General features: G+C 42.5%; 1 protein-coding gene across 1 annotated transcript; it reads left to right on the top strand.

The window, feature by feature from the left end:
* Nucleotides 1-181: 181 nt before the first annotated feature.
* Nucleotides 182-1,596, top strand: LOC142954648 (zinc-binding protein A33-like). Its single transcript, XM_076095796.1, has one exon. It carries the CDS (start codon nucleotides 203-205, stop codon nucleotides 1,589-1,591), a length of 1,389 nt encoding a protein of 462 aa, XP_075951911.1. The 5' UTR covers nucleotides 182-202; the 3' UTR covers nucleotides 1,592-1,596.
* The last annotated feature ends 10,165 nt before the right edge of the window (nucleotides 1,597-11,761 follow it).

An 11,761-nucleotide genomic window follows, 5' to 3' on the forward strand; every position in this document is an offset into this window, starting at 1 on the left:
ACCTTCAGAACAAACTAACAACTTCATCTGAGTGAGTTCAGCTACAGGAGAGAAAAGAGGAAAACTACAACACTGCTGCTTCAACCTGCTGACGCTCCACACACTGAATGTGAGTTTGACTAAAAACAGAGAAGTTAGTAGAGGAGGGAGGGGAGCCATGACTGATGTACTTTCTGTGTTTTCAGCTTCAGTCAGAGACTAAATGTCTTCCAGATCAGAGGAGGATCTCTGCTGTCCGGTCTGTCATGAAGTCTTTAGAGATCCTGTTGTTCTGTCATGTAGCCACAGCTTCTGTAAAGACTGTGTGAAGAGCTGGTGGAGAGAGAAACCAACTCAGGAGTGTCCAGTTTGTAAGAGAAGATCTTCAAAGGAACATCCACCTGTTAACCTGGTGTTAAAGAACCTGTGTGAGTCCTTCTTACTGGAGAGAGATCAGAGAGCTTCAGAGCCTCTCTGCAGTCTGCACTCTGAGAAACTCAAACTCTTCTGTCTGGACCATCAGCAGCCAGTGTGTCTCGTCTGCAGAGATTCAGAGAAACACAGCGACCACACAATCAGACCCATCGATGAAGCTGCTCCACAACACAAGAAGAACCTTCAGGAAACTCTGGAGCCCTTAAAGGAGAAGTTAAAGGTTTATGAAGAAGTTAAAGTGAAGTCTGATCAAACAGCAGAACACATGAAGGTCCAGGCCCGACGCACAGAGAGGCAGATTAAGGAGCAGTTTAAGAAGCTTCACCAGTTTCTAGAGGAGGAAGAGGAGGCCAGGATGGCTGCACTGAGGGAGGAAGAGGAGCAGAAGAGTCAGATGATGAAGGAGAAGATGGAGGCTCTGAGCAGAGAGATAGCAGCTCTTTCAGACACAGTCAGAGCCACAGAGGACGAGCTGAGAGCTGAAGACGTCTCATTCCTGAACAACTACAAGGCTGCAGTGGAAAGAGTCCAGCAGCGCCCCCTGCTGGAGGATCCACAGCTGCTCTCAGGAGCTCTGATAGACGAGGCCAAACACCTGGGCAACCTGACCTTCAACATCTGGAACAAGATGAAGGACATGGTCTCCTACACTCCTGTGATTCTGGACCCAAACACTGCTGATCCAGAACTCATCCTGTCTGAAGATCTGACCAGTGTGAGACGAGGAGAGATACAGCAGCTTCCTGATAATCCAGAGAGGTTTGATGTAGACTGGTCTGTTCTGGGCTCTGAGGGATTTAACTCAGGGACTCACAGCTGGGATGTCCAGGTAGGAGACAGTACAGCCTGGTCACTGGGTGTGTTAGCAGAGTCTGTCCAGAGGAAGGGACTCGTATGGTCTGGATTATGGAGAATAATGGTCTATAAAGATAAATACTCAGCATGTTCACCACCAGGTCGACTCACTGATCTCTTAGTACAGAAGAAGCTCCAGAGGATCAGAGTGAATCTGGACTGGAACAGAGGAAAGCTGTCGTTCTCTGATCCTGATACTAACACACACATACACACCTTCACACACACTTTCACTGAGAGGATGTTTCCATTCATTGACACTGTTGATAAACTGAATATGTTACCAATGAAGGTGTGTGTGACAGTGGAACAGAGCAGTTAGAGATAAAGATCAGAAATATATTGATGATGTTTATGCTTTAAAGCCTTAAAGCTGCACCTGTCCTCCTGATGTCTCATTCTTCTAAATATATCTTTATTATTTCAGTTATTGTTGTATTATTGTTTTTGTTGTTATTTAGTTTGACAATCAGCTGTTTGTTTCTATTCTCTACCTTTTCATATATAAATATATCACTTAGTTGCTCATGTTGTGCTTTGTTTAGCCGTTCTAGTCCTCGACAGCCGAGACCAGAGGCTTCATGTTGTCATCTTGTTTTCATGATGTTCGTCCGCTCCGTTCTCATCAATGTGATGTATCAGGAACGTCTGGAGGGAACTTCTTCATGTACTGTAGGTTGCTGCTTCCTCTTGCCAATCTTGCCAGTTCTATGCAATAAATGGTGAAACTCCAGATTCTCTGCAGCCTTCCTTTGAACGTGCTCTCCTGTCCGCCCCCCGGCTTCACCACGCGACCACCAGAATAACTCGGTGAGCGAGACGGGTGTGTAGGCTGCACTGATGTTTAGACAGACAGGGGTGAGTGACGCTGCGAAGAAACCGCACAGCGAGACAGCGTCTGCCGTGAGGTTAGACCAATAAAATAAAGAGTCAATTTGTTCCCAGTTACCTTGCTTCCTTAACCGTGAGCCCCGGAGACACGTCCTGTCGGAAATGTGCCGCTGTGTTTATAATGGGGGGAAAAACGTTTGTTTAGATGGCAGGAAATATAGAATATATTAATGGTTTGGCTGGACAGATGTGTAGGTGGGCCGTCTTTTACTATGCGATTGGAAATATTCGTCACATAGTCCACTAATACAATGGTTCCACTATAATTAAAGTTACACAAGTTGCAGTGTTGAATGAGTGTTCATGTGTTTTAATCCCTTTGTGACATTTCACGACAGAAAACCTCCCACCAGCTGTTTGGGATCTTCATTGACTTATGTTATCTGTCCAGTTAAAAAGGTTAGCAGTCAGTGTTAAGGTGTCACTTTAACAAGACTGAGAGACTATACTCAGGCACAGAGCTACTTTGAGCTAAATGCTAACGTGTTGATGTTTAGTTAGCATATTGTTTAAAGAGACAGTTCACCCCAAAATTAGAAATACGTATGTTTCCTCCTCCCGAGTGCTATTTATCGATCTAGATTGTTGTGGTGTGAGTTGCGACTATATAGCACTCGGCTTGTGATGCTCAAAGCACCAAAAAATAAATCAACAGCAATCATGACCCAGTTAATCGGGATATTTCACAGATATTTGTTTTGAGCAGTTTTACGTGGTAACTTTGGTCAAAAGAAAATAGTTCCTACATTAAGCTGAAAGAACCTTAGAGCCAATGTCTCCAACACTCAGCAACTCACACCAAAACAATCTAGATTGATGAATAGCACTACAGTTAAACATGTACGTATTTTTGATTTTAGGGTGAACTGTCCCTTTCAAATGTTACGTTCCAATGTTATAACGTTACAGTACAATATTACAACGTTACGTTAGTACGTTACAATAATACAATGTTGCGTTATGTTATGTTACAACGTGACGTTACTGCTGACGTTACTGCGTGACATTAATGCGTGATGTTACTACGTTACAATGATACTGCGTGACGTTGCTGTGTGACGTTGCTACGTGACGTTGCTGTGTGACGTTGCTACGTGACGTTGCTCAAACACAAAATATGATCTTTTGAAGTACTTTTGTTTCCTAAACCAAAGCAATCGTTTCACAACGTTATCAAAGGACAGAGGATGTCGTATGCTGTAAGACTGTAAGTCTTCAAAGGTAAATTTGTGATATTGGTCGATACAAATAAAATTACAAAGAACTAATCACGTGACATTGTGCGTTTCTGCAAGCTTGATAGTGAGATTAAATATATTCATGAAAGATATTTTTGTTTCAGAAACGTCGACATTCAACGTATACCGTGGTTTGAAGAAACGTACAGTGACAACATTTCTTTCTGCCGACTGGGTTGAAACGTTGCTCGTATCGCTGAAAATCTGTGTTGAGGTTAATAATCTTTGATATTAAGAAAAAAACATAAAACAACCCTGAAATAAAGAGTGAGTCTGTTTGACCCGGCACAGTTAAGGACGATTTGGAACAGCAGCTGAAAGAAGAAAACGTCGAACAGATTTCTTTGTTTACAGCTCGTTTACAGCTTGTTTTGGTGAATTGTCCCTTTAGGAGCAGAATAATTGTCTCTGGTTGCTTCTCGTCAGTTTCTTCTCCTGACTTCAGCTCCACGTCATCTGCTCCGAGTTCAGACTGTGTGTGAATGTAATCCTGTTCACCAGGTGTCTCACTGTTGAACAGCGCTCTGAACAAACCAGAAGAAGATTTTGTGCATCGGGAGGTCGGTCTGTGTGTGAACGGTACTGCGTGACCGTGTGTGTCGCCAGCTGGTTACAGTCATCACGTACATAAGAAATTGCAGGCAAAGGTCAGAGGGCTGGAAGGCTAGAATGCCTTTTAAATCATATTCAGGTTTTACTGTTCGATACTCAAAGAGAAGCTCTTCTCAGGTTTGTTCAAGAACTGCAGCACATTTTTTATGGAGTCCTCAGTGGAAAGTAAACCAGTACGATTACTCAAGTACAAATTTGAGGTTAATTTACATGAATGAGTCCTGAGGGCAATATTTATTTAAAATAAGACTTTACTTTCCTCTCTTGTTACTCATCTCACGACCCCTCAGATTAATCTGGTGACCTTTAGGTGGGGCCCGACCCTTAGGTTGGGACCCACTGGACTAAACTCGCTCCACATGGAGCAGCATGCTGCTCTAATGCCACACAGAATAAGATATCACGGACATTTTGCTGCACAAGTAGTTTAGTTTTGTTGATAATACTTCTGGACATTTACGTATTTAAATGCAGGATCTTTTTGGGGACTATTTTTACAGAAATGTATTTTACTTCAGTAAAGGACCTGAATACTTCTTCCACCACTGCTTTCTTGTGTTGTCCGTTCTCTGTTTTTACTGTTTATTTCTGTTCTTGTCACAGTTTTTCACCAGTTATTTAACACAAACTTCTTGGAAATGACTCGTTGTTCTTCTCACTGCAGCACTCGAAACGTTGGAGCTCTTAAAGCCCCCTCATTGTGCCCTGATCTGCCCCGCTCTCTCTTGACAGAAGTTCTGCTCCCCGTCTTGTGTTTTTTTTTCTGGGACTCGGTAATTGACTTGAAACCAAACCCAGAGCCGGCGAGCGTGCTGCTGTATTTACTGCTCGCACCAGATGCTCTTCCAGTGCCCCCTTTAGGCTAATATAAGCCAGGGCCTCCTCGTGGAACAAATTGAGAACATCCAGTCCGCGGTGAGGAGTTTACAGGTTGCAGGTGGGGCCAAACAATGTGACACGGATCACAGCGAGAGCCTGTTTATTGGTTTCTTCATCGGAGGTGGCTGGAGAATGAGTCAACTCCGGTTCAGGGCCAAGGCTCCTCTGACACGGCAGAGACACTCAGAAAGAGAGAGCTGGTGAGACTGTGGCTCAAACATGGAAACTGTGACAAGTTCGGAAACGCTCGGTGAACCGTAAACCTCCACGTGGTGACCCTCGCAGCGAGCGTGGAACACGGAGACTTTTCTCAGGCAGCGCTGGGAAAAAGAGAAAAACAAACGCAGTCACGTCAGCGTGTTGTTGTCATGAAGGAATACGTCGGTTGTTGTATCTACGTTGTGATTGACTGGTTTCCTGGAACACGTCTGTGTTGTTGTTGTGTGTCAGAGCGACTTTATTTGGTTGTTGACATGGCAAAAGATATTATAAAACAAACTATATGGATTGATATTAAGACATTTTAGAAAATTCTCAAGTTCAAAGCGAATGCAAACCAGCAGAAAAAGAAAGAGAAAGTATGTTTAATGACATTTTATATCCAGAACGATATCAGGAACTACGAGCACCTATTGATCAAACTGAGGAAACGCTGGATAAAAAGCTTGAAAATTAGTCATTTTGGACTCAAATTAAGACTTTTTCCTTTAAAACAAATTCACATTCACAAATTATTTCTGTTAATTTTCTTTGTGCTACAAGATAGAAAGTATTTTGAAGGTTTCATGAATTGGCCTAAAGTTGTGAATAAAGGTTTTAGGAATAAGAACATGTTAATAATGTTTGGAGACACATTTATCAAGTCGATGATGTCAACAAGGCTGAACTAAATATTTAGTTTGTCACCTTCTGTGCTGTTGAGTTCCGTCTCATTATGAATACGCAGAAACGTGATTTGACTGTAAACCAGCATGAACAAGAACTCTTCAACTATTTGATGGACGCCTTTGTGGTCTAACGCCAAACAATGACGCTGTTATGAACAGACTCATGTCCTCGTCCTTTTCTGTTTCCTCCTCTGACGAAACAAAAGCCTCATATGTCATAAGTATAATTGATCAAATTCAGTTCAGTCCTGAACAAAATGTGACGATTAAAGACGAAATGTTGATGCATCTCAGTGTGAAGACATCAGGTCAACAAGTAGTTCTCATGTTTCCAGGTATCCTGAAAGGCAGCGAGTTGCCATATGCGACGGTATATTGGATGAGCAGTTCCTTCACAAAACAACCGTCTTGTACTTTTGAATCAAAGGTTTTATGGTCACGATTCATCTCGTCGTTGGTCGGCTCGGTTCCAAACTCTTCAGAGAAGGATTTTCTGAAACATCAATGGAGTGCATGAATGGGAAATTCACCGTTCAGAAGGTGTGCGGTCCCTGTTGATCTCTATGAAGATTGAGTCATTAGTAGAGTGCAAGTAAGGGACGGTCAGGTGGTCGACAAAAGCATTCTGATTCATCCTCTGGGGACCGTGAATGTCAACACATTTCCAACCCTGTCTCCTATAAAGTGATGCTCCCAGACAACCAAACTGCATTCTCAAGTACATTTCAAGGGAAACGTTATTTTCTCCAGTTACAATTTAAAACAGTTTTGAAAATGTAAATCGAAACAAAACTAAAATTAGAAAGTACAAATATACTTCTTTAGGTTTAGGCAACAAACCTACTCGGATAGTTTCAGTAAAACACGTCATGGTTTGGCTTAAAATGACTCAGAAATTAAAACAAAACAAAATAATTGACCCGTCGATCATCCCGACTCCTCCCCACGTGGACTTCCATCGACTTATGTGCGATCCGTCAAAAGCAAACGTAACCAAAGACAAAATTCCCCTAAAATGTAATTCACAGTTTTTTTTGTGGGAATGAATTGTCGACAGTTTCCAGATTAATTATTCATGTCTCAAGCCGGAACAAAAGTGCACACTCCTTTAAAAAGTACTTTATTGGTGCTAAACACGTTCTTTGTAAATATAGCTGCATTTCTGTCGATTTTTTCCACTTTGTTTCCTGTTCAGACATCAGAGGGTTGAAAGACTGTCCCGACATTCTGCATTAAAATTACAGCTTTCAGTCGTAAAGCCGCCGGAGTGTCAAGTGGCCATATGCTGAGAGGCTTGATCCTGAGAGAAAGAGCTCCTTCTCTCGGCCAGAGAGGCCTTGCTTTTCCACCTGAGCCACAGGTGTTTGCTTAACGTGCCTGTGGTTTGAGCGGCTGCAGCTCCGTCATTTAGCTTCACCCTGGAAATGTTGACTTTTAGCTCTCCTCCTCCCTGAAGCCTGCCAGCCCGGGGGAAAAGGAAAAAAAACCACTCTGGCTCCTGATAAACGGTGTGTGTAAACATGTCCCTGTGTGTGTGTGTGTGTGTGTGTGTGTGTGTGTGTGTGTGTGTGTGTGTGTGTGTGTGTTTTACGATGATGATGATGATGGCGGTGGTGATGATTGTAGCCTATCACCTTCCATAGCCTCCCCCTTCCTTTTCCTTTGACGCACGGTGGAAATGTGTGGATGTGGAAACGGCTGCAGGCAGGCGGAGCTCGGTAACACGATGAGGAAGAATCACAGCGTGAGTGCAGGTGTTTCTGTGTTTTCTCAGAGGATAAGTGAGGGCAGCTCACTGAAGCACGCGGCTACTTTCTGCCTGAGTAAAGAAGGCCGAGGTTGTCATTTAGAGGAGTAGTTTGACCAATTTTCGGGGGGATTTACACATCCGTTTTCTTTCAGGGAGATGACGAGCACTCAATCTTTACTGTAAATACGAAGCTACACCACCTGCAGCGGGTTAGCTTAGCTTAGCATAAAGACTGTAAGCAGGGGGAAACAGCCAGTCTGTCCAAAGTTAACAAAATCCAAATTTCTGTCTCCAGGAAATATCGCGAAGAAAGGCGGAAAACTATTGATAAAAAATAAAGTGCATTAAGTGCAATGGAACGAGACTCAATGATTAAATGATGACGTACAAGAAGAGCTGGAGATATCAGATGTGTGTGTCGCGATGAGGAGACTGTCACCTTCCTCACATAAACACATGAAACAACAGAAATGTCATATTTCCACCACGTTCTCCATCATTTGAGCTCTTTACATCTCGTTTCGTCTTCTTCCTTCTTCTGCAGTGGAGAATTACCTCCACCAGCTGTTTATCTCCATCAACCAGTGAACTCATACGTGCATTTTCATTTGCAGATTTTCTGGAAATTCTGTTCAAATCCGTGAAACATTTGAATGTAAACGAGGCTAAAGAGCTACAACGCTAGCACGGCTAATAAACAGTTTCTGTTCTTCTGTATCTGTCTTCTTCATCCGTACTCCTTCTTCTTAACCCTAAACCTTGTTCTTCACCTCACCTGTCTGACCCCCCCCCCCCCCCCCCCCCCCCCTATCTGCCCCGTCAGCACATGGCCTTTCTGTTACCTGGCATGCCAATGCACCCGTTTATTTTCACGGGGATACATTTTCTGGCGATCTCTGCCAGAGACAATATTATGCTGGAAATATACAGGAATTAACTGTTAAGACTTCAGATGGTCAAATAAACCGGGGGGGGGGGGGGGGGGGGGGGGGTTGCCCAACAGAGAAGAGATTGTGTGTGAACATGCCTTACTGCTAATGACACACACGAGGGGGGGGGGGGGAGCTGCTCAATCACTAATAATTACTCCTCCATCCATCCATCCATCCATTGATGTCCTTCTCGCTCCCGGTCCAGGTGATTTCCAACCACGTCTCTCATTCATCTTCCTGCCTTTGATTTCAACGTGACGTTCACTTCACGCTCATTTCCTCTCAGCCTCTCGCTCCGCTGCTGCAGAGGCCGTGAAGGCCGGCCTTTCATCCGCCACTAAACAGTCTCTTATGCTCTGACCTTTAGCAGGCCGGGGGGGGGGGGGGGCGGGGCTCAGCAGGGGCGTAAATGATGATGGATCTGTTCTGGGGAACTTCGGGGGTTAAGTTACGCAGGACCGGCTGCGGTCGACGTCTCGGCTGCGTGTGTTGGCTCTCTAGTCTGACTGCAGGTCTGCTGTTGTTGAATGAGTCTCCAGGGTTCAGACGTGAGGCGGCGTTAACTGCTGGACTGTTAATTAAGAGCTAATTACTACCTCGGGTCTAGTTACACTTCTTACACACTTTACAGCTTTACTCTTGTATTTAATCGTTGTTGTTGTATTTGACTTTCTCTCATTTTATTTAACTTTTCTACTTTATGTATTTACCTCACTGTTTGTGCTATTGTCTTCTATTTTCTAATGGTGTCAGTAGTTTCTTATTTTTCTTATTTTCTTATTTTCTGTTGTAATCTTTAATGAATTTCCTTCGGGATTAATAAAGTTTGATCTTATCTTAAGTAAACTAAGTAACTGCATCAGTTTTCTTTATTAATAAACTGTTGCTATACTTTTACGTTTACATTTACGTACAGTTAACGTAAAGCTACTAATCCTACTGCTTTAATGCAATAGTAGTACTACTACTACAACTTCTACTACTACTACTGGTACTGCTCATATTATGGCTACTGCAGTTAACATAGCAGCAATGATGCTGCTTGAGTACTTCTACTTCTGAAAGTACTACAATGAATACTGGTGTGTGGATTAGCAGTACTAGCATGCAACCTGCAAACCATCAGGCTGATGTATAAGTACAACTTGTATATTTACATACAGTATATTTGATAAAATAAAGGTTGACCTTTAGGCAGGTTTCAGACCTGCAACGTTACAACAGACTGAAAGAAGAGACAAAGACACTGAGTTGATCTGCTCGCGTGTTTAATGGATCAGAAAGTGATGCGACGCATGAAAATGATTAATAATGAGAAGCGCTACAACTTTACTCAACAATGATACTTTCACACGTTTTGGAGGCAATACTTTCGTACTCTGTAAATGCACGAGTTGTACTTGCAACAGAATAATGATACGCTGTGGTATTGCTACTTTTAGTACGAGTTAAATGCCTGTATATGATGAAGTACACAACGTAATTAAATACAAACACTTCTATGTTTTATAACATTAGATTATCTACAAATGCAACTCTACTGATGTGGCACCACGTGATTCTATCTGCGTCTTCATGCATATATATATATATATATATATATACAGTATATATATATATATATGATACATGCAGCTATGAATGTAAGAGTGGAGCGCCATCTACAGGCAGAGATGTGTCATTAAAATGAGTTTGTGTCTCAAGACTGCTGGTCGTCACTGCCACAGTTGTCCTGCTACACTTCTTAAATACAAGATGCAAGATACAAAGTGAGAACCCATCTTATCCATAAACTGATCTACTTCAAACACAAGCTTTCTCTTTCAACAACATTTAGTTTAAGTTGGAGAAATGTTTCATTCACAAGCTGCCCATCAATATATAAAGTAATTCAAATGAGCTTCATTAATGTATCAATAATCATATTACAAAACAATAATTCATATCATGGTGAATACTCGATTCTGATTGGCTGCAGAGTGTCCATGACTTCCTGATAATGGACACCTGCTGAGTAGTTCCGGTTAAATCTGCCAATCAAGAGTTTGTAATAATCTTGAAGTTGATTTGAATCAGCTGGTTTGTCTTGATGTCAAATTATATTCACTGTTTGTTACTGACGTTGAAAAGTTCCTTATACATAAAAGCTGATTGTCAAACCAAATAATAAACAATAACTGAAAGAATGAGACATCAGGAGGACAGGTGCAGCTTTAAGGCTTTAAAACATAAACATCATGAATATATTTATGATCTTTATCTCTAACTGCTCTGTTCCACTGTCACACACACCTTCATTGGTGATATCTTCACTTTATCTCTGGTGATAATGATTGGAAACATCCTCTCAGTGAAAGTGTGTGTGAAGGTGTGTATGTGTGTGTTAGTATCAAGATCAGAGAACGACAGCTTTCCTCTGTTCCAGTCCAGATTCACTCTGATCCTCTGGAGCTTCTTCTGCACTAAGAGATCAGTGAGTGGAGCTGATGGTGAACATGCTGAGTATTTATCTTTAGAGAACACTATTGTCCATAATCCAGACTCTGGTCGCTGTGTTTCTCTGAATCTCTGCAGACGAGACACACTGGCTGCTGATGGTCCAGACAGAAGAGTTTGAGTTTCTCAGAGTGCAGACTGCAGAGAGGCTCTGAAGCTCTCTGATCTCTCTCCAGTAAGAAGGACTCACACAGGTTCTTTAACACCAGGTTATAAGGTGGATTTGACGTTGAAGATCTTGTCTTACAAACTGGACACTCCTGAGTTGGTTTCTCTCTCCACCAGCTCTTCAGACAGTCTTTACAGAAGCTGTGGCTACATGACAGAAGAACAGGATCTCTAAAGACTTCATGACAGACCGGACAGCAGAGATCCTCCTCTGATCTGGAAGACATTTAGTCTCTGACTGAAGCTGAAAACACAGAAAGTACATCAGTCATGGCTCCCCTCCCTCCTCTACTAACTTCACTGTTTTTAGTCAAACTCACATTCAGTGTGTGGAGCGTCAGCAGGTTGAAGCAGCAGTGTTGTAGTTTTCCTCTTTTCTCTCCTGTAGCTGAACTCACTCAGAGGAAGTTGTTAGTTTGTTCTGAAGGTGAATCTGATCGTCTGTTTTCAGTCTGTGTGTCTCTCTTTAGTGAGAGAGGAAGACAAACTGTTTCCTGCTTTGTCTCAGGTGAGTCAGGTGAGGGGAGGAGCTTTGTCACACCTCCTCTGATAAACTTTGTTGCTATAATGAGTATACTTTTGGGACTTTCAGTATATTTTGATGCTCACAGTTTTGTACTTTGAATGCAGGACGTTATC

This window comes from Anarhichas minor, unplaced genomic scaffold (assembly GCF_050575085.1).
Source record: "Anarhichas minor isolate MPS153535 unplaced genomic scaffold, ASM5057508v1 ptg000021l, whole genome shotgun sequence".
In the NCBI taxonomy this organism is placed as follows: domain Eukaryota; kingdom Metazoa; phylum Chordata; class Actinopteri; order Perciformes; family Anarhichadidae; genus Anarhichas; species Anarhichas minor.

What these genes read in the sequence shown, in the direction of transcription:
- LOC142954648 (XM_076095796.1), top strand. Translation starts at nt 203, where the DNA reads ATGTCTTCCAGATCAGAGGAGGATCTCTGCTGTCCGGTCTGTCATGAA.